Raw genomic sequence first — 25,051 nt, 5'->3', positions numbered from 1 at the left:
TGAATGGGTTCCTACATCAGCTGCTTGTCTGCAGATAGTCTTGTCCCCCTTCTTAAAAATGGGTACAATTATGGACTCCTTCCATTGTTCTGGTACAATTTCCCTTTCCCAAATATCAAGTACGAGTTTATAAATTTCGCTAGATAATGCGCTTGCATCCTCTTGTATTAATTCTGTTGAATTAAGAACAGATATATGAACACAAAATCCAGTGATGTATGGTATTGTATTGATTTATTAACATTCCATGGTATTCATACATTGCTTACAGCTAGAATATGGAACAAGTAAAAAAACTTAATACTATTATAAAGTCTTAATTTATAGTCACAGTCTAGATGAAATATATACAGACGAGATTTACAATATAGTCTACTAGTACAACACAAAGTTTTAGTATCAATTTCATTAAGTGTTATTGAATGTCATGAATTCACCTACAGAATGGAAGGCATGAGAAATTAGGTACTTCTTTAATTTAGCCGTAAATAATCTTATGTTTTGAGTTTCATTTTTTATATCGATAGGGAGGCTATTAAAAATGTTTACCGCCATATAATGCACTCCTTTTTGATAGCACGATAGACTTGCCGATGGAGTATGAAAGTCATTTTTTTGACGTGTATTTATGCTATGAACTGTTGAATTAGTTACAAAGTTTTCATGATTACATACGAGGAAGATTATTAATGAAAAGATATACTGACAAGCCATGGGCATTATTTGTAGTTTTTTTAAAATAGTCCTACACGATTCCCTAGATTTGGCACCTCCATTATTCTAATTACTCCTTTTTGTAATAGAAATATACTGTTGGAATTTCCTCAGAATATTATTCCAAAACTCATTATCAAGTGGAAGTATGCAAAGTATATTGTTTTTAAGGTACTGATATTTACTATCTTTTGCATAGATCTAATAGCAAAACAGGCTGAATTTAGTTTGGGGGTAATTTCTTTAATATGATTTTTCTAATGTAACACATTATCGATTTTTAAGCCAAGAAATTTGGTTGTTGTTGTTTCTAATAGGGATCTATTGTTAATTATTGCGCTAGAAATTTGCGAGGTTGAATTTGCACAGGATTTAAATTGAATTATGTTAGTTTTGTTACAATTTAATACAAATTTATTTACTGAGAACCAGTCACATATTTTGAAGAGAATTTCCTCTGTTGAAGATTGGAATGTGTTGGGGTTATTGGCTGTAATTACTATACTTGTGTCATCTGCAAATAATATGGGTTGACCTACATCTTTTATTAGGGGGGCAAGAACATTTATAAACACTAGAAAAAGTAGGGGACTTAATATTGATCCTTGAGGAATTCCATTATTAATAGTTCCCCATGTCGATGCAGATTTCATAGTTGTATTGATTTCAACTTTCTGTTTCCTATCTATGAGATATGAGTGAAACCATTGGTGTGCAACACCTTTAATTCCATAATAATCTAATTTATCTAGCAGCATGGTTGAAACGTAACACTATGTTACAAGTGAAATTTTAAAGGTTAAGAGCAGACAGAACAAACCTTGAATTTAATGGCTCATATTACCTATTTGACTTATCTGAAAACATGATTATGAAGCATCAAACACTAATCATATGATGGGTTTCAGGGAAGAACCGAGTTAGAACCGTACCCTAACTGGGTGATGGTTATTGCTGGACTCATGATCACAGCCGGAGTTCTGCCAATGCCTGTCGTGTTCATTCTCCGACGCTGCCAGTGCCTCAAACTGGATATTGACATCCACACAGCCGCCATCCGTCGTATTGACACCACAGTATCTACCAAGGAGATGATGGGAGACGTAGATGTGAGCTATCATTTCATATCTTGCTTAAAATTAAAGTTTTATGTACAAAAGACACCTCAAGCACAATGCAATATTCCAAGGCTTTTAAAATTAAAATGCTATATACGTATATTACAGTCTTTCTCCTGTACATATTCTTTTTTGCAGTAAAACAAAATGTAAATGTCATCTTGTAAAATATTACATTTGGTTTACGAGCCATTTATTTCACGCATGTCAGACTATTTAAACGTCTCTGATGCATTATGCTCTAGAATGATATTAACAAATACAGAAATAGTTTTAAGTCTGTCACAAGACAAGAATTACACTTCATATGCGGAATTGGTACTAAATTTGTTATTATGATTCTTTTTGTAAGTTCTGATAGCCTTTTTTTCACCAGGTATTACATATGTTGGCCTGGGTGAACACCCAGTACAGTATCTTAAGCAACATGTAAGATAAATCCGTTGAAGTTTTAAGTTGGATTTATGCAATTTATTGTGTTTGTTTAATTGGCAACTGATTATGTCCAACAAGAGAAAACTTACATTTATTGTACACTGCAGAATTACTTCTACTATAAATATTCCTTTTAAAATTTAATTTCTGCATGTACACCCAGAGTATAACTTCATAAAAGATGCACAAAATACAGCATTCTGTTAGGTACATTTTAAGATTAAGAGCTGAGCTTATATAACTCTTAATTAAATTCCCAGAATGTATGACAAAGTGAAATCTGTGAATTTGGCTATTGCTGTAAGTAATATTATATTTTAACGAAAATAAACAGGTGATATCAGTGGCGTATTGAAATATTGTCGTAAGGAGAAATGGCAACTAGATATTCTATTTTATTTTTTTAATAAATACTGGCACACGAAGGAATACTTATAATAATAATAATAATAATAATAATAATAATAATAATAATAATAATAATAATAATAATAATTTATTTATTTTATTTATTTATTTTATTTATTTATTTAATGTGCTGTACAACAGCCAGTGGCCAATTACAGTTCAGCACAAATATAACAAAAAATATAAAACAAAAATAATTATTACACATAAATATAATTACAATTAATTACAATAATGACGATGAATGGAAAACTAAGAATACTATGAGACAATGTTAATTGAGTATAATGCCTAAAATAATACATAAATGATAAAACGTTGCCAAGAGCAAACAAAGTCTATACATTGAAGGGATCGAATTCGCAGCCATGCATGTTGGCATTTTTAATGCATCTGGAGACTGGTGAAAGAAATTTCGAATTTCTAATATAGAAAAGTTTGTGGGCTCTCATATCTTTTGTTGGAATACGTAAGGTAATATTGTTTAAGAAAGAGTCATAGGATATATCACCTTTGAGGACTTTACAAAAGAACAGATAATCTAGCTCATGGCGTCTAGCATATAGATTTTGACAATTAAAATATTCACATTTTCTCTCATAACTATACCCGGAATTAATGGGCAGAAACCTGAATGAACATAAGGATATAAATTTTCTTTGTATATTTTCTAATTTAGCCGAGTCCGTAGTTGTAATCGAGTTCCAAACTACAGATGCATATTCGAGTTTCGATCGCACCAATGTATAGTATAGCATTAAAAGAGAATCGGGCGTGGAAAAAGAATAAGTTATTGACCGTATTATTCCTAGCATTCTGATTGCGTGATTGTAAATGTAATCAACGTGACTATGAAAATACAATTTACTGTCAAAGAATATTCCCAAATCTTTTACGCAATCTGTTCTGTTAATTAGTACATTATTTAGATAATAATTAAATTTCAGTGAAGAAGTTTTTCTAGAAAAGGTTATTACATTAGTTTTGGATACGTTAATTTTCATACCATTGTCTTCCGACCATTTAGCGACTGAATTAATGTCACATTGAAGTGATTGACAGTCAGTACTACTTTTGATTGTACGAAAAATTTTTAAATCGTCTGCAAATAATAAACAGTCAGAACTTATTCTTTTACATATATCATCTATGTATATAATAAATAGGAGAGGTCCTAAAGTAGATCCCTGCAGGACTCCGCAATTTATATTATAGGAATAAGAGTATAATAATAATATAATAATAATAATAATAATAATAATAATAATAATACTGTAATAATAATAATAATAATAATAATAATAATAATAATTTATTTATATACATAGATAAACGTTTCCTTTATTGAACATCTATAAATACGTGAATAATAATAATAATAATAATAATAATAATAATAATAATAATAACACAATTCAATGAAAGATAACAGTGATACATTATTTCCGAATGTTTGACAATATAGCCCATGGAATGAACAAGATTGGTAATAAAATATGTAAAATATTACAAAAAGAATGAATAGTAACAGCACACACATACACATTTGAAATGTGTAATATATGTACAGTATATGTATCTTTCAAACGAAATTCTTAGACACATGCAACGTTTTAAAAATGGGAATAAATTATTTAATTTCTTGTGAAGATTAAAATTGTCGAAAAAAATTAGAAAAACTAAAAATAAATTAAAATTATAAAACTGTAAAATATAATTAACAAAATTTAAATAAATTTGTGATTTTTTCTTTAATTTGGAGTCATTCTTCTCAAGGGAGCATAAGCCTCTCCCCTCCCGTTTCTCATTGAATGTGTCTTTGGTTATGCTATAAATAAAATATTATTGTTGTTCTATGCAAGTTTGATCTACACTGTTACCACTACTTAAATTAATAATATCCTAGGTATGTGAAACCAGTAATAGCCTAAGTACACAGATTTCATTGTAATGTTTCTTCATTACTAAGTGAGGGGAGGGTGAAAGAAAAGAATGTAACTCATTGGCTACTTTTTAGTGAAGATTTATGGGTGAAATTGTATAGTTTAAGATAGCTAACCTATTATTCACAAAATAATAGATTTATGTTTAACTTTATTTAGGTCTACTGCTTTTTATAAATGGCAAACATAGCATGTTTACCAGTATATCATGAAATAATACTTCAGTACTGGTACAGTATATTTGTCCAGTGTAAAAGTCAATTGTTTCTTACTTATTAGTACCAACCTATTAATTAATATTAATTTACATTTTACATAAATTTTCAAGACTCTCGGAAGTTTCAGTGTATAATGCCTGTAATATTAGGCTACAGAATGAAGTCTAAAACGAGGTAAAAAGCATATTAATCGAAGTGCATATTGCAAGGAATAACTCAGTAAAAACTAGCCAATGAGATACAGGTGAAATGCTACCAAGAAGCAGCTTAGATTCTCCTGCATCTTCTTGGAAACATGTACCAACAAAAATCATTACTAAAACGCCATCATCTTTACAGATAAAACATTAGCGATTTACTTTTAAAATAGTGTGATTGTTGCTTTTATTGTTGTAATGTGGAGAGCTTTCAGTGAAGATAGAAACAAAAACTGACATCTAGATAGTAAAGAATGACCTGTACTCAGAGGTAGAAATTTTAAGTGATATCGTAATGAATTAGTCTAAAAAGATTATTTCACAACGTAATATCTTCTTCTCTTAACTGTATGTTTCAGTCTAATGTGTGTTCAGGGTTGCAACCTTTCCTAAACAAATTTATTGCATTAAAAATACAAAAATACCAAAAATGCGATTTGAAAATGACTTACTGAATGATATATCTGAATTTATGAGAAATTCATGTTCTGGTTTGGTGTATTTTACTTGTATAATTAATTGCCCACTAATATGCACAAATTAAGAACTTTACAACATAAAGAATGTATACCGTTATTTAAAAATATGAGAATTGTTTTACTGTTCCCTTACTGCCAATAATGTAAAAATCAGATCATTAAATATACATACATATATGGGCAGTCGTTTGTTTCATGAAATGAATGTTTTTATGATACAAAGCAAAATTAGAATTGTTCTCTAACGGATTTATACATTGATAAACCAAAGGGGTGGGAAAAACTTCTTAAAAAAATATAAAGTAGTTTGTCAATCATATTTTCCACATCAACTGCAGAAAATTGATGTTATTTTTGCCATTTACTGAAGCTTCATTAATTTAAAAATATCCTCTGTGACATTAATATTTGTATAATCAGAATTATTTTAGAATATATCATTCTGTCAGTCCAAAGCATTGCTAATGAAGCAGGTGGCAACCCTGAAATCACTTCTTCCTAGCCCTTTTCTCTTTGTGAGAGTCTCTATGTGTTAGTTATAGGCCGAACAAGAACTTGGACCGGAAACAGCCGGTTCTGGTCGCTCCTCTCCTGTAACCATGACTACACACTAACATTATTGCTAACAGTTAACATCACGTGAGTTTCAATAGTGGATCGCTGGCTCGCTCATTTGCTCGTTCGTATGTACAATTACAGCAACATGTCTATGAGAATGAATGGCAAGTAGAATAGCATTGAAAGCATTTCCCAGAGTTTCCCAGTAGCTCATTTTTACTTGAGGAAGTTGAATTGGTAAAGCACATTTAGTAAATTTTACTTTTACAGCAGATATTTTTTAAAACGTTCAAAATATTGAGTAGATTGCCACAATTCTTATAACTGCAAGTACTTGTCAAGTCTTAAGAGGAGAGGAGGGTATTTTTTGGTGAAAAATGAGTAAATTAAAAAAAAAAATTCTTTAAAATGCTCTGTGATATGTGTGGAATGCATAGCATAATATTAATCACTCGACCCCTTTTATTGTTGTTTCCGGTAAATTGAATTTTCAAATTTTTTTTTTCTTTAAAATACTCTTTCATATATGTGTGGAATGCATTGCATAACATTTCGTGGGTATTTGTGCCCTTATCGGATGTTGAGACGCCATTTTTAAACTTCCTGCGCTATGGATTTTTAAATCACTCGCCCCCTTTTATCGGTTTACAGTAACTTCATTTTTTTGCTACATTGCCAGACAAGAATAGATATAATTTCTGAACTATTAAAGATACATGCATGAAATTTAGAACACACATTCTTTAGACTATTAGGAAACTTTTCTCTGTAATAGAATTTTGTTAATTGATTTCATTTTAAAAATACGTCCGTTTGTTTGCAAGAAAGGAATTCAGAAAATTGTTATTAAATTTTAATTGTTTATTTTACAAACGTAGGGACTAATATCACAATTCTGTTACATGCAGTTTGTAAAGCATGCTTTTGCAAGTACATTGCAAAAAACGAGATGAATCTACCTTTAAAAATGGTTTAGATATATCGATTTTAGTAAAATCCTGCATTGGGTATATTTTTTTTCAAATCTGGGCCCCCTAATAACTTTTTTTTTTCAAAATATTTATTTTTGGTTGAGTTTCTACAGGTATGAGCTCTCTACATACAAAAAATTAATATTTTACTCCAAGTAGGAAAAAAAGTTGTAAAAAATACTGTCCCCTCCACTTAAGTGTCCTTCTTTGTGAAACATTAATTACAAAGGATGTGAATAAGATCTTCTAGTAAGTGTAAAAACATTACATCAGGAAGAAAATTTCACCCACAAAGCTTGACTATTGAAATATACGGCAATATCTAAAAAAAAAACCGACTGGTATCATATTACAAACATCCTTTTTATTTTTTTTTTAGATGCACTACCATAATGATTAGTTTAATGACAGAAATGTTTTAAGGAAATAGTTACCAATAAGCAAAAAGAACATTATAAATGAGAGAATGCAGGACTAGCTGATGATGAACTCTTATGAATAAAGAACAAAAGAAAATTAGTGAGAAACAAAGAATAGAGAAAGATTATGGGGAGGGCAAGGCCTGACTGGGACAGTTGAGCTATATGATGATCAACCTGGCAGTTATACGAAGACATAATAAATATTATGCTTAATAATAGTACATTGGGCTGAAAAGAAATGTCGATACGAAATTATATCATTTTCCGAGGACTTTAACAAACATGGCGAGGTGGAAAGCTATTTTCTCGAGATTAGTTTTTTTAAAAACATGTAAATACGACTTTATAACATGTTCACGTTATTATTTAATAGGAATTGATTTTAAATTATTCATATACTTTTATTTTACAACATTGCCATTAGGAAAGTTCAGGATAACAGACAGGATTTGGAATTGAACGGGTTACATCAGCGGATGATGTGAATATATTAGGAGAAAATCCACAAACGATTAGAGAAAACACGGAAATTTTACTTGAAGCAAGTAAAGCAATAGGTTTGGAAGTAAATCCCGAAAAGACAAAGTATATGATTATGTCTCGTGACCAGAATACTGTACGAAATGGAAATATAAAAATTGGAAATTTATCTTTTGAAGAGGTGGAGAAGTTCAGATATCTTGGAGCAACAGTAACAAATATAAATGACACTCTGGAGGAAATTAAACGCAGAATAAATATGGGAAATGCCTGTTATCATTCGGTTGAGAAGCTTTTATCATCCAGTCTGCTGTCAAAAAATCTGAAAGTTAGCATTTATAAAACAGTTATATTACCAGTTGTTCTTTATGGTTGTGAAACTTGGACTCTTACTTTGAGAGAGGAACAGAGATTAAGGGTGTTTGAGAATAAGGTTCTTAGGAAAATATTTGTGGCTAAGAGGGATGAAGTTACAGGAAAATGGAGAAAGTTACACAGCGTAGAACTTCACCTGACATAATTAGCAACTTTAAATCCAACGTTTGAGATGGGCAGGACTTGTAGCACGTATGGGCGAATCCAGAAATGCATATAGAGTGTTAGTTGGGGAGGCTGAGACGTAGATGGGAGGATAATATTAAAATGGATTTGAGGGAGATGGGATACGATGACAGAGACTGGATTAATCTTGCACAGGATAGGGACCAATGGCGGGCTTATGTGAGGGCAGCAATGAACCTTCGGGTTCCTTAAAAGCCATTTGTAAGTAAGTATTTATAATATTTAGTAACGTGTTCATTTTCGAAATATTAAATGAAAATATATTACAAAACAAATTATTAAATGTCAATAAAAAGAGTCGTTATAATATAAGAGTGTTAATATTCTTTCTTTTTTTTTTTTTAATTCTGCTGTATAAGTAATTTCGTCTTAAATGTGCTCTTTGATAAAAAAAAATAAGAAACTTGCAAGATAAAAGTTCCCTTAGTAAATAAATGTAGTTGGATTGCCAGCACTGCACTTCAGAGGGTGTGACTGGCACGTGGTTGGTTTGGATAATCTCACACAAGAGCTGTAGAGTTAATTGCATGCAGCAGTTCCAGGTGGACACAGAGTTGCACTGCCAAAAGTTTTAACTTCACTGCGATACACATATGAAAATTATCAACAGGTGACTGTACAACACATACCCCCCTAGTGTACAGCACAAGTGTTAGTATTAAACTGCCCAGCACTGAAAATGCTTGTATTGTCAAATTTATTTGCCTAGACTATGGAATTACTTCAGATATATACAGGGTGATTCATTATTACGTGTAAGAACTTTGTGTGTGTAATGTAGAGATGAAACTAAGACTAAAACATTCTATACAACTTTTTCTCAAAACCTTTAATTCCAGAGTTAACGCCATTTTGCGTGGAACTTGCACTCCCAAACAAAGAAAGGCTAGCACATCAAATGTAAACTAATTATCACTTTCGTGCAGTGCATTTGGACTTCAGTACAAAAACAACCAAAGTCACTAAACCCATATCCTCGGCAGTCCACTTATGCGCGTTTTGTGAACTAAAACCAAACACAGTAAAGAATGTAAAGCAATTTCTCCTAGTCTTTACACATTTGCACAATTCTTAGTGTAATGCAAGTTCAAAGTGCTGTCCCTCAACTTGAAGACATACCTGTGCTCGCCGCCTTAGTGATCTCTGAACGTTACACAGCCCGTTCAACTCATTAGCAACAATTCCACACGCATGTTCAATTCGCTGTTGTAGTACTTCTATGTTAGGTACAGCAGAGGCATACACTAACGACTTCAGGCGGCCCCGAAGGTAGAAGTCCAGAGGGTTCATGTCCGGTGATCTGGCTGGCCAAGGAGTCGGCCCTGCACGGCCTATCCATTGACCTGGATACGCAGCATTGAGATACGCCCTTACGTTGCGGCAGTAATGCGCAGGAGCACCATCGTGCATAAACCATAAGTTCACTTGCGTTGCAAAAGGGATATCATGTAGCAGACCATGCAATTCGCATTCCAAGAATGCGCGATAGATTTCCCCATTCAACCACGGAGGTAGAACTCGAGGACCGAGTAACTGATTCCCCACAAAACCACACCAAATGTGTGGGAGAACAGTAATGTCTATGCAGTTACTACGACGTAGGTGCCATCCACTGGAACTATAGAGTTAAAGGTTTTGAGAAAAAGTTGTATAGAACATTTTAGTCTTATTTTCACCTCTACAATACACACACAAAGCATTTACATGTAATAATGAATCACCCTGTATAAGAAAATAAAACTCACAGATAATGGCATCCAGAAAATAAGTTAATAATTGCTAGTAAATGAATGAAACGATATGTTTAATATTATTTACATAAGCAAGATTACATATATACTCCAAATGCTCATCTACTGTCACACAGAAGAACAATTACGGTATCACTACATTACAGTCGTGATTGATAAACCAGAGGAAGGTAATGCTTTCATTTAGCATCCATTTTGTAAACTGTAGCACATATTCAGAGTTGATAATATGGCTCTAATATAATGGTGATGGAATGAGAGTGGTAGGAAACCAAATCACACTGAGAAAACATGTTTAGAAAAGTGTCCGTATATTTGGTACTGAGATATACAGCAGACAGGACCATACTTCCTTGGACGTCGTCACTAGATGGGAGTGATATGGTCAGTATTAAGGCTGGTTCACAATAAACCGGGAATGGAAAGTACAACGAGAACGAGAACGGAAATATTGTTAAAATAAATGTATTTAAATGTGAACATTCACAATTAACTATTATGAATGCTCACATTTAAATACATTTATTTTAACATTATTTCCGTTCTTGTTCTCATTGTCGTTTTCGTTCCCAGTTTATTGTGAACAAGCCTTTACACTCTAGCTACCTTATGTCCTGGAAAAGAAGCAGTACTCAGTTTTATAGAAGTATGGTACGGGCACCACAGAATGCCAAATAAATAAGTGAACAGTGCATGTTACAAGACAGAAACAAAAGACAATCATAGCGCTCCATGTGGACTGGTAGTTAAGCTGTATGTATGAAAATATTATGTGCCAAACAACCTGTATGTATGAAAACACTGTCGTCTTATGATGGTTTCGCAGACCATCAACCAAGTCAAGTTGTTGAAATTCTTCAAGGTTTTGGCTACTAACCCTGCAGCCATCTTTATCCCTGAAAACTTCGAGAATTTCTACAACTTTACTCAGCCAATAGCCCGCAAAATCATCACAGAGAACTACTTATTTGGTATCCTGTGATCTGTTCATGAGTCCACGTGTGTTTCCAAACACATCATCGTCAATAAAAAATTCTAAGCTGGCCGCCAAGTTATCCAATCACAAGACGGCATTTCACCTCGCAGTGCTCCAAGTCCCCTGGTTCGTAAACTACGGACTATTTCTCACCTTCACCCCCGTGACGAGTGCTGGGCCATTATGCAAGTTTCTTGTATGGTAAGATGAAAAATTCTCCGTCCACTCAAAATTCAGTTCAGGCCCTTCTAGTCTATAATGTTATAATTCTAGTCACGAGCTAATTTGGCTTTGAACATATGCTTGTACGAGGGGGATCCAGGAAATAACGAACGTTCGCGCATACCCGCCGCGCAGCTGACTCCCCTTCCTTGTTTGAAGGTCAACTGGCTTCCTTAACATGTGTTCTCATAATGTTGTGAGTACTGGTTGCAACAAGTCGCCATTGTGCATTTTGTGTTACTTCAAAATGAACGACGTGATTGATAATCCCTCCGACTGTGAGGTGAGGAGTGTGATTCGATTTTTGAATGCCCGACATTTGAAACCTGCAGAAATTTACCGGCAATTGAAAGAAGTGTATGGTGCTACTGTAATGAATGAAAGAAATGTGAGAAAATGGTGCGAAATGTTCAACAATGGGCGAACAAATGTCCACGATGAAACTCGACCCCGACGCCCATCACTCATCACAGAAGACCTGAAGACTAAAGTGAACGACAGAATCTTGCAAGGCAGGCGCACATCACTCGACGAATTGCATATTGCCTTTCCTGACATTTCTCGTTCTTTGCTTGGTGAAATTGTGTCACAACATCTTGGCTACCACAAAATCTGTGCCCGCCCGCACACTGCTGCTTCAACTCGAGAATTGCTGGATCAGTTCGGTTGGGAAATCTTTGATCATCCGCCGTATAGTCCAGACCTTGCTCCTAGCGATTTTCACCTTTTCACTAAGCTGAAAGACTTTCTGGGTGGTACGCGTTTTGGAAGTGATGAAGAGTTGAAGAAGACAGTGAACACCTGGCTTAATGAACTGGCGGCAGAGGAGTATAACACGGGAATTCTAAAGCTAGTGAACAGATACGACAAATGTTTAAATGTAAGTGGTGATTATGTAGAGAAGTAAAGGAAGCTTCAGTTATGTAACAGACTTTGTTTTTTCAAATAAATATATATTTTTTTAATTTTTACAACAAAACGTCGTTATTTCCTGGATCCCCCTCGTATTTGCATATCACAAATTCTACAGAAATTGTCTGGAATCGAACCCTCGTTCCTTACATGTGAAAGTATCAGCTGATTAAAGTAGCCTATATTTGGGTTACCGCTATTTAGTCTTTCTGTGTGTAACAAGAATGCAGCTGATACTTCTATTAGATTGCTCCATATTCACCAGAGCAAATAGGAATTGTAAAGAATGGACACTGAGTGAATTTCCCTGGTTTCTTTTTCTGCACACATGCACTCCATTTGAGTATAATTCCATTTTCAAATGCTAGAGGTCAGTGTAATCAAGCACCCACAAATCCTGATTTGCTGGCAAGTCTGCTGAAAAATATTTCTGCTGTTGACTGTTGGTGTGATATCAGCGCCAACTTTAGGAAAAAGGCAGAACCTGCTGCTGATGCAGATGAGCTGGCTTAAAGGTCACTGAAATAGGGGACTACTACAACATCAAAGGTACCAACATGCAGTGTCCGTACTTGTAATTCCCTTTAAGCTGGTCACCATAACAACATATTGACTCTAAATTGGTGCATCTCCATTTCTCATACCTATTTCTTAACTGGTGTCGGACTGCTGAGAAAACAAAGAATGTAGTAACTATAGTAGGCCTACATTTGTTGTATATTATTCTGTAATTTGGACTTAAAATACTGCATTACCTATCTGAATTTATTATTATCTGGTATGCTTTGTCTATGGGCAACCTCTAAATTTCAGGAAGCAATAAAATAATAATATACCATTTCCTTTTCTGTTCTTAAAAACAAAAATGGACATTCCTACTTAAACTAAGTGCTTTAGTATTACTTTATGCAACTGAAAATTTCAAAGAGAATAATGCAGAAGTAACATTAACATTATTAACCCCTCTGTGCCATGATAGTCGCAATAGAAAGCCATCATAATCCACAAGTTTAATAAAAACTGAATATGAGTAAAATCTATTGTAAGAAACTCTGGAAACTGCTGGATATTTTTGTGTTCATAGAATAGTTCCCATGAGAGCTCTTTTGGATTTCAGACCTGATTCCCCTGTTATGTTCTGGCTGTAATGTACTTTATTTTCCTTTGCAATTCAGCATGAAAATTTATGAACTGTCTGTTCCCAAACTGTGTGAGCTTCAAACGGGTCACATTATTTTGCTTTCCATCGTAGTTATTGTGTATTGTCTCCAGTTCTAAGTGTTCATATTCATAGAGAAAACATCACACTTTAATTGTTTTCACGTTTTATTTACGAAAATGTAAAAGGAAAACTTGTTGTTTCTTACAACTAACTGTAAGAAATATTTATACTGTACTTCAAGAACGACAGACAACATTTATTGAAGAATTAGGAGTCAATGATATGAAATATTTAAGATTTTACGTACCAGTAAATAACGAAAACTTGTAATTTTGTTAATTTGCATGTTTTTGTGAGTGCAGGTAACTTACACTAGCGGTCAAAAGTTTTCAATCAGCTATGAAAACAACTATATACTTTATTTCTATTTTTTTATTATCCAATTTAATAAACCCTATTTCACCCTGAGGTATATTAGGGTTATACATAGTTGGCATCAAAATACATATTTTATAAGCAATAAACAATAATACAATTATCATACAAAATTGTGGTCAAGGTTACAATTCACATGAATTATGTACAAGAATGCACCTTAATGAAAGAATGGATCATTTCATAAAGCCTCAAGGCATGTCTCTATATTTATATCTAATGGTTATAGGAAGAAAAAAAATTATATATATATATATATATATATATATATATATATATATATATATATATATATATAATAGCTATTAAGCATGTTATTTTAGAAGCAATAAATAGCTATACTAAGAGATGGCTTAAAATTTACGAATTAAATACATTATTTAGTAACAACAATTGGTAATAATCAGGTATTACAAGAAATGGCTCAAAATTAGAAATCAAATGCCTAATTAAAATAAAAATTAAAACCAATAGTACAATATTATAGTATGCGAAATTGAAGACTTACAGTTTCATTATAGTTGATTAGAACTAATACGATTTTTTTTCCCCCGGAATAATTTAACATTTTACAGTTTCACGAATATTCTATTCAAGAAGGACTTGAGATACTTATATGATTTGGAGTTGGTAAGTATATTGGTTAATGGTTTGGTAAATGTATAATTTAAAGTGTTCAGTAACAACTCAAGCTCGTATCTTTCACGGCAAAAGACTGGACAATCATATAATACATGTTTGACATCTTGAGATTCCTCCCTACAAATGCAAGTTGCATCGTCTTTAATATGAAATCTACTTAAGTATTCCCCGAATTTTCCATGCCCAGTCAAAAACTGTGTCAGTACGAAATTTGGCCTTATTACTTTACATTTATTACGATCATAGACTGTTGGAAAATACAGCTCTTTTGTAAGAATTCCCTTATCACTATTGACCCATCTTGCATATAATATATACTTTATTTCAATGTACAAACACATCAGAAAAACTAAATAGATCAACAAAATAAATATTTTCTCTCTGTAGCATTATAATATGATGGAATATTCGAAACGAAATCCCTGTTTTAACCACAAATCCATAATTGTGATAGGTGATCGAAAACTTTTGACCGGCAGTGTATGTTAATACAAACATCCCACTACCAATGAACTGAGTGAACCAATTTATAGATGTGTAGATTATTTCCTTCATTAATGAATATTTTGGTTCTTAATCATTTGACTTCAAACATTGACACTACAGATTGCATTGTAGTCTTTGATGTTATCTGTGGGATACCAAGGGAAGTGAATCAGTATTGAACCAGATGATGATGATGATGATGATGATGATGATGAATTAATTATGGTGGGGGAAAATGAGTATCACGAAAAAACCTCCTCAAACCAGTCTTTTCCATTAAAAGTAACTGAAATTTCAACTCAGACCTCAAGTGTGGAAATCCAGTCAATTATCAAGTCATTTAACTTATAGTGAAATCAAAAACTTGTTGGAAATGCAGTTAGTAGGAACTAAAGAGTCATCCTAAACACTGAAATAAGATCATATTTTTCTAAATAAGATATTAATTGACCTACACATTTTTATGATGTGTAAGTTCGTAGAAGAAATATGTATATTTTAATTGCAGTGAAAAATGTTCCTGCTTTTGTATAATATAGCACAGTTTAAGAAACAGCATCATAGCATGAATGAGGTTATGTTGTTGTTCATAGTAAGAAATGACCCCACTACAATCTTCGAATATTTAAAAGGACTCATTACATTGACTTTTTAGTACCGTACCTTTCCTCAGTAAGTTTATTCATTTAAATTACCCAACTTTTCGATTTCAGGATTTATAAGCATGCACAAAACTATCATGTTTGTCCTGCTTGAAGAAAATATAGTCACTAGAAAATTATAATTTATAGTATTGCAAATGCATGATAACATATGAACAAATAAATACTTAATATTAGGTGATATAATGATGGTAAGTTCTGTCAATAATTTGCATCAATATTATCTTCTAAGATGGTGAATATGAGAAAAATTATTACATTCCATAAGTACTGACAAAGGATAATGAAAAGCAGCCATACTGAATTATACTGCAAGCAATGCTTCATACAAAGTACGGTATATCAGAAGCTTAGCTGGTAGTACAGATAGCATAGTTGGAATGCTCCTAGTACAGAAGCACAGTCTAGTATATACAGCCACGAAGCTTGAGTTTATGAGGTTGCTAGGAACAATAGACTGTGCAGGTACTATTTCGCATCGACTGTAATGAGGCGATAGTAGCGAACCTAGTGGTTAGCAACTATCTATGGATGCTTATTTACTATGTATTGAGCTTCGTGACTGTATATACTAGACTGAGATAGAAGCATGGAAAATTTTACATGTATCAATTTTGCTTTAAAGGGTTTTAATAGTTATTATTATAAAATATCTCACATCTGAACATTTTTTAAATGAAAGAACTGACCTCGTAAATTAGTACGGAGTAAATTAATTTCATAGTTAAAAAAAGAACTTATACATATAATATATGAACAGAAGAACGTAATTTCTATATGTTTTATGTGATTAAAAAAAAGAAAAATACATACAGTATATAATGTTCACAAACATGAAAATACTCAAATGTGAGATAGTAACCACTTAAAATCAATGCTATATTTTATATTATGTTGTGCTATAGCCTACTCTACTACATGGTGTCTTACAGAGGTAAATCTTTCCCCATGTATTTTCATATTGGTGCTGGTATATCTCTCAGGTATCGGTGTTAAACATACCATAGAAGAAACCTATGTAACATGCATGTCCACAACTTGAAATGTTAAACATTATACTTTCAGCTACATTTTTCTAGTGACAGTAAGCTAGGACTTCATGTCCACAAGCTAATTTTACGAACAAGTTCTACTATATACAACTGCCATTAATATATAATATTCAGAATATTTTTTAGTGTATATGTACAATGTGATTTTTCCAAGTAAACACATTGTAATTCAAACCAGAATATTTTAATCAGCATCTTTTTTTTGTGTAACATTTTCAGAATTTAGATCAGTACGAAAATGTGACATACTAGGTTCATAATTGTCACTAAATTGATGTTAGTTATTATTCTTTAGTTTTCATTGTTTCCATTGTTTGTGGTAATGTAATGAGGAGAAATTTAAGGAGAAATTCTGTAATCTCTTACATCTGATCTGTAAAAATTTTAAGTTATGCCTGATTATATTAAGAGTTAAAATTGTAGTCTCCTGTTTTGATAAAAACGGCATTTGGTGTCATAGTCTATACTGGTAATGCGTATTATTATCATTATTGTAACAGCAGCTAATCCATACCTCTAACACTGTTTCATGCAACACTACTTGTTTTAATGACAACACCTACACTCTAAGAGGTTTCTAAATGATGTGTGCCACATCACATGTTAGGCTTAACAATTATATATTCTTGGCAGAGAACCTCTTTTACTTTTATATGTTCAAAGGAAATCTTTACCAATAAGCGTTAAATTGCAGCTTGTATTATATCTTACATTACATAACTCTAAAATCCATTTGCATGACTCTGTGTTTTGTCTGAAGTGTTCAGATTGAGTTTGTGTCATGTAAGGATGTAACAGGGCTCCTGTGAGCAGAATCTTATGGAATCAGATTAATGATCTTTCACTTTTATGGATTTTATCTGAAACTGAAGTTTAGATTACTTTTACTACGAGTACTATTAAAGATTTTTAAAATTTCAATACAATTCAAAGTAGGCCTACTTTCAAATGTTTTAAAAAGGTACCGGTGCTAGTCATGTTTTTACCTCTTATTTTTGGAATGGTTTCAACTCAAATTTACTTCCAACTTAAAAATGGAAACATGTTATTTGTCTCGAATCTTTACTTTTTATTTTTTCGGAATATGTATTATATATCTTTCTCGTGTTAAATGTTACTGTAACTGGTTAACATGTTTCGGTCTGTTATTGACCTTCTTCAGATTTCTGTTAACATGTTAGGTACAGTAATATTTAACACGAGAAAGACATATACAGTAGAACTTGGTTATAACGACATCCAAGGGACCTTGAAAATTATGTTGTTATAAACGAGTGTCGTAGTAACCAAGTTTCATATTATCAGTCTAGTGAGGTGGAAAATGAAAAATAATAAACGTAATTAGGCTTATTTTACATTTATGTATTCACTTTTAAGCATACCATGAACACAATAAAATACACGCACAATTATAAATACAGTATTCTGTATTAAAACAGTTTGTTCATTACTCACCAAACTTATTTACTGAGGAGTGAAGTAATCAGTCATTTTACTCTGTTGTCTCCTACTTGCCCAATATACACTTTCTAAATTAAATTCTATGTTCATTATTTCAGTTGCAATTTCACTGCTCCTTCTTCTAGCTTCAAACTCCCTCCTCTAGCTTCATAGAAATGTTCACAATTCTAATGGCTTCTAAAGTGTCACTCACTTCTTTTAGTGGCCATACTGCGTTAAAAAGCGTGCACTTAGTGAAAACTTCGTGTCGAAACTCACCTCATGCAAAATATTTCTTAAAATACTTTGGTTCTTAGAAAATCGTATTCCAAACTGAGGTTGAAAATGACGTTATATGCGACGTAGACACATATATGTTTGTCGTATTAAGCAAGGTAGGAAAGCATATGTCTTATGAGGAATTAGTTGGACCACAGAATATTTGACGTTATAGGCGAGGTGTCGCACAAAACGAGGTCGCTATAACCAAGTTCTACTGTAATACATATTCCAAAGTGATACAATGTTAAAAGTTGTGTAATCAAGATGCGCATTTTTATATTTATTGCACAATGAAAGAGGATCTTCAACCTAGTTGCTTATCACAATTTCCTCCATATAATCTGAAGATATGGGAAGTCATCGCCATAGTGTATGTAAAATTTCAAATTATATTTTTCTCATGTGTTTGGTTTACAATTTAGATTTGCTGTTGAAGTGATTAGCGATCTTGTTTTCATTTGTTTCTCTGGCGCCATTATCATAATCATAGTACTTAATCACTACAATCATCACCATCATCATCATGTCGGTCCTTTATCTCCTAGCAGGAGCATAGGACATCCATATAGTTTTTCCACTGGATCCTATTCTGCACCTACTTATTGAACTCCTTCCATGTTTTCCTTTCCTTCGTAATTTCTTCAGTGACTGTTCGTCTCAAAGTTTGTCTTCCTGTTCCTATATTCCTTTGGGGATTCCAGTCTAAGGCTATTCTTAATGGATGTCTTATTCAATTCCAATTTCATTTCTTTATGTCTAATTTAAATTCTTTTTGACCTGTTTTTCTCTATAGAAAGAACTTTGATATTTTTTTTCTAGCCATCTGATTTTAACATTCTTCGTAAGCATCTGTTAGTTAATACTTGCAATGTATTTTCGATAATCTTATTTGTCTTCCAGTTTTCACACCTAGACCTATATAATAAAACTGACTCGATGTTACTATTGAAGATTTTCAATTTAGTATGCCTTAATATGGAACTTTATTTCCAGATTGGATACAATTGGACAAAGGCACTATAAGCCATCTTTATTTCATTTATAACATCCTCAAGGGCTCCATCATCTTTGCCAATCATATTTTCCGCATTATAGGCCTATATTTTTTATTTATTGAGAATTTGTTAGCTTTTTTATTATTATTATTAAACACAATTTCCTTAGTATTCTCTATATTCACTTTCATGTAGGTTCTTTACGTTTCTTTTGCTAAAGTATTTTTTTTTCTATTGTATTAGTTCAAAATTATATTTTTATCCATTTTGAATCTTGCGTACACTACTTTTAACACTTCAATATAATTGATTAACTAGATGACTTATGCTAATTATGTAAGTCTGTGAGGCTTACAGCTGTTTCGGTTCTTCATCACACCATCCTCAGAGCCCACTAGATCTCGGCGTTATCTCGAACATCTCTGTCTGTTGTGTGGGTGCGTTTGATTGTTGAAAAGTGGAGTCAAATAGTGTGTGTGTACTGAAATTGATCTGTGTGTTGAGAATTTGATCGGGGTGTGTTTTAATGTGTTTGTATATTTCGTATTGTTGAAGAACAGAACAGAAAACACACTACAAGGACATCTCAACACACAAAAAACACAAACAAATAAATATGACCACACAGGTGTATACAAACTCACAAGTAGTAGTTGCGACAAGTTCTACATTGGACAGACAGGCAGATCTTTCCAAACACGCTACAAAGAACACATTAAAGCAATAACCAGAGGACATAATACATCTACATATGCCGAACACATAACTAATGCTAACCACACATACAATAACATAAATACAGACATGGAAATCCTACACATACAACCCAAAAACCAAAAACTAGAACAATATGAAATATACAGACACACTAAAACACACCCCAATCAAATTCTCAACACACAGATCAATTTCAGAACACACACACTATTTGACACAACTCTTCATCACACGAACGCACCCACACAACAGGCAGCGAAGTTGAGATAGCGCCGAGATCTAGTAGGCTCTGAGGATGGTGTCGAATAGCACCGAAACAGCTGTAAGCCGCACATGTTTACATAATTAACACGAGTAAGATCGCCATTTAATCAAACATTTATTTTTTTCTATTGTACTAGTTCAAAAATTATATTTTTAATAATTTCGCCGTTGTAGACAACTTCAGATTTACTTTAAAAATATCTATTATGCGTATGTTTATACCTATTCACAATCAGAACCAACTAAATACCAGTAATGAAAATCAATAAACTGCCGTATGAATGTCTTCTATTCTAAATGGTTCAGATGTACCCGTACCTAATTGAAATATGTAGGCCTATTTATGATTAACGTCTGTTATAGTTCTATCACAGTCTACTATATACAGTCACGAAGCTTGAGTTTTGAGGGTGCTAGAAACAATAGACTGTGACGGTACTATTTTGCATTGCCTGTAATGCGGCGATATTAGCGATCCTAGTGGTGAGCAACTATCTTATGTTTGCTTATTTACTACGTGTTGAACTTCGCGACTGTATATACTAGACTGTGGTTCTATTCACAATAAATTAACAAAATGATCCCATAATATAAGTTATGGTAAGAAAGCAAAGAGAAAGATCATTAACAACAACAATCAATTGCAAACATGGGTAGGTACGGTACTTGGATACCTACTTAAAACAGTAGATATATGCAATCATGCTGCTAGTAATAGGCAATGAGCTAATAATATGTTCTGATATTTCAGCTGGACGAGTACCATGATCTGCCTCAAGATGGTTCTGATGATTTTAATGAGGATGATGATGATGACGACGATGATCCACCTGTAGCTGTACGGACTGTACCCACAAAGAGGTTGGGTGGAAAGAGCTTCCATATGCAGGTTATGGATGACTGAATACAATCCTAAATACGACAGGCAATAGTGGTGATCCTTCAAATGAAGGGAAAGACTTCTGGTCTAGTACGGAAGACCAGGAAAAATTAATAAGTAAGGCAGCTAGTGCACAAGCTGGAGGACATGAGTGGCATATGTCATTCTCCTGATTCTTGGTGTACACAGCTTATAGAGGCCAATCTTTAGTAAAAACAAAATGGCAGTGCACATCAGATTTTCGTCTGTGTAAACATGAATTTAAAAAAATACGTCATTGACTTCATGTGGATCCAGATATGTAATATAATAATGCTTGAGTGTAATCGAAGGCAATGTGATTACTTTTGGAAAATTATGTTTAATGTGCTCATTATAATAGAGGCTAAATTATTACGGGTACTCAGGCTTATTGCAATAGACAGAAGTACCATCTAGAGAGTGATTCATGCTATTCATGCCCTCGTACACCCAGAGAAGTGAGAGACTAAGACAACAAACAGAGGCTAATGTCGCTGGATGTGAAAGGTGGTCTTTGGGTTGCTCTTGCAAAAATGTAGCTCACATGGCCTGGCAGAATCAATGTTACCGGTAGCCTACTGATCTTTATGACATGACACAGTCAGCTACTGACTGATTCAACATCAGAATAAAATAGCCGATTCATATTTAAAATATCAGACATTTTTATAAAACATGTTCTGCTACATTTGTGATAACATCAGAAAAATGTTTAAGAATAAGCTTCGGAAAAGTTTTACCGGTACCGAAAGTTCATAAAACTACAGCATACATGAGCAAAATATGGGTTATAAAAGAGTTACAAAATACAAATTATAGTTCAGGTCCCTCAGGGTCGTAACCAGCAGACAGCACTAGGGGTTGCAATTGAAGTAGGACTTGAGCTGAGTTTTCTTTTTTGTTATTGAACACAAATTCAGTAAACACCAGGTGCAAAATTATTAATTTAATATATCTACTAATCATCATTAGTACAATAATCATGAAACAATAGTAAATATTTTAAAGATAACTTGAAAGCAGTGAAGTGAAGTTCATCATCATCATCATATTCCAGGCACGAAATTAGGCCATTGTTGGCCTGTTTCGGTTCCAGCTATACAGGATCCAATAGACGTTTCTGTGGAAGTCCAGGTCGTCGTCGTCCTTAAGGGTGGTATTTTAGCATTTCTTGGGGTGTCCAGCCAGAGAAATGTGTTCAAGCCATCTGTATTCTGTAATTTTTTCTTCTAATGGCTGCATGTTGAGTTCCTGCAGTATATCCTCGTTCCTCTTGTGGTCAGAAGTGTGTATCCTGCAGTTCGTCGCAGATATTTCATTTCAGCTGCTCTTATTTATTTTAGTAGGTTATTTTACGACGCTTTATCAACAGCTTTGGTTATTTAGCGTCTGAATGAGATGAAGGTGATAATGCCGGTGAAATGAGTCCGGGGTCCAACACCGTAAGTTACCCAGCATTCAGCTGATCTTAATCTGCTGACATCTCTTTGTTTCAGAACCCAAATTTCGCTTCTATAGAGGAGAGTTGGTAGTGGAAGGGTTTTATATAGCTTTATTCTGGAATGTTTCTGTACTAAACTTGGTTTTAGGGTATGGTTTAGCAGTCCTAATATTTGTAAAAATTAGTTAATTTTTCTGCTTACATCATTCTCTCCTTCGTGAAATGAGTCCGGGGTCCAACACCGTAAGTTACCCAGCATTCAGCTGCTCTTAATCTGCTGACATCTCTTTGTTTCAGAACCCAAATTTCGCTTCTATAGAGGAGAGTTGGTAGTGGAAGGGTTTTATATAGCTTTATTCTGGAATGTTTCTGTACTAAACTTGGTTTTAGGGTATGGTTTAGCAGTCCTAATATTTGTAAAAATTTGTTAATTTTTCTGTTTACATCATTCTCTCCTTCGTATGATATATTACATCCTAAGTATGAAAAGGAATTTATCTGTTCTAAAATCACATTTTCAACAACAATTTTGTTTTGGATTGGTTTGTACCTTCAACTGCCATTATTTTGGTTTTTTTTCTGGTGAAATCTTCATGCCATGTTCTTCTATGATTTTATTTAGTTTAAATATACCCATCTGTAAATTGTCTTTGGAGTTTGCAACTAATACTTGGTCGTCTGCAAAAAGAACTGTGTTTAGTCTTATGGAACTTGAAATTTGAATTCCTAATTTGTACTCCTCACACCAAAGGCGTATGAAGCTTATGAACCTAAAACAGCTGTATAGGTCAACAACTAGCAAAACTCCGTTGGAGGAGAAGTCTTCCTCCATTAATCTGAACCATTGTTGCACTGACTGACAAGTCATGTGATGCATCGCTGCTGTCACTTAAACCTTCTCCTAACGAAATAATTATGCTGTCAGTTTTACTGTCTATTACATTAGCATTAGAAAAAAAGAAAGAAAGAAAGAAAAATATTGTTCTTCGTTATTTTTAATGTGATTAACACATTTCCACTTGTCTTTTCCATATTCTGCGAAAAGGTGGCAATACAGTCCAACTGAAAATAACTGACTGAACATTTTAGTCTGGCCCTTAAGTAAATGAAACCAATCAAAACAATAAATGCTTATTTTTAAAGCATGATTAGGTTTTGAAGATAAATAATGTTTATGTACGCACTACTTGACGGACAGAGTGATGATATCTTGTAGACTCATTCTATTAACATGGGTTTTTTTCAACATAAAGTATAATCTACAGACGTGGACAAATTATTAGACTAAATTAATTATATGTATGTACAACAAAGCTGTATTTATCGGCAGAAATAATGAACAAAAATGTATTTTTCCAGAAATAATGAACAGAAAATTGAGTCTGGAGGTTACTAATACCGTATTGGCCCGAGTGTAAGCCGCACCCGAGTATAAGCCGCACCCTTAATTTTAGGGGGAAAGGAGAAAAAAAAAAAGAAAAATTGAGTGCAGAATGAGAAAAAAAGGAAAATTGAGTGCAGTGAAATTTACCTGTCACATTATCCAGTTACAAAACTGTTTACACTATTTAAACACTTTTTCTTCAATTACGGTATTACGTGGGTAAATCACCAAAAATACCGGTACAACTAATCACCGTCTTCTCCAATGTCACTGCTGACTTCACTACTACCGGTACCGGTATTTGTTTCATCACTGTCACTTTGTTCATCACTCTCCGCTCAAAGTACGTCGTCCTCACTGCCATCCAGCGCACATTAGACTCATCCACACTAAACTTTTTGCCGGCTTCTCTATTAGACGTACTCCTAGCATGACGAATAACTGCAAGTTTGAAACTAGCGTCATAACTGCGCCGAATTCCCAAGCTTGTTGAAGCTTTTCTTTCTACGTTTCCGTTCATGGCTGAACCCGTAGCTACGTACAAACTGTTTTAATCTGTCCTATCATACAAAAGAGTACGATCACTGTAATATGAAGACTGGTACATTGTTGCGTCATATACCATACGACTGCTGACAATTTCAAACACGAGCGCGTGGCATTGTTGCTCCATTTCAAAATGATAAAATTACCAGTAGCAACATGCGCCACATTTCAAGTTTAAATTTATCGGCCGCGCAAATAAGCCGCACCCCAACTTTTCGAGTTTGAAATTTGAATAAAAAGTGCGGCTTATATTCGGACCAATACGGTATTTTGTGAA

General features: G+C 33.5%; 1 protein-coding gene across 3 annotated transcripts in view; it reads left to right on the top strand.

The window, feature by feature from the left end:
* The window catches only part of LOC138695781 (sodium- and chloride-dependent transporter XTRP3), a 476,534-nt gene extending 453,812 nt beyond the window's left edge, over nucleotides 1–22,722 (top strand). For 2 of the 3 annotated variants that reach the window (XM_069819976.1, XM_069819975.1), the window contains 2 exons: nucleotides 1,623–1,823; nucleotides 21,254–22,722. In XM_069819976.1, the coding sequence (XP_069676077.1) occupies nucleotides 1,623–1,823; nucleotides 21,254–21,406 (354 nt within the window). In that variant the 3' untranslated portion in view covers nucleotides 21,407–22,722. Of the gene's footprint in view, nucleotides 1–1,622; nucleotides 1,824–6,054; nucleotides 6,152–21,253 lie in introns of all 3 variants that reach the window. The other variant, XM_069819977.1, reaches the window with a different exon arrangement.
* Nucleotides 22,723–25,051: the final 2,329 nt, after the last annotated feature.

This window comes from Periplaneta americana, chromosome 3, assembly GCF_040183065.1.
Source record: "Periplaneta americana isolate PAMFEO1 chromosome 3, P.americana_PAMFEO1_priV1, whole genome shotgun sequence".
NCBI lineage: Eukaryota > Metazoa > Arthropoda > Insecta > Blattodea > Blattidae > Periplaneta > Periplaneta americana.
This window is presented reverse-complemented; position numbering and strand designations above follow the sequence as displayed.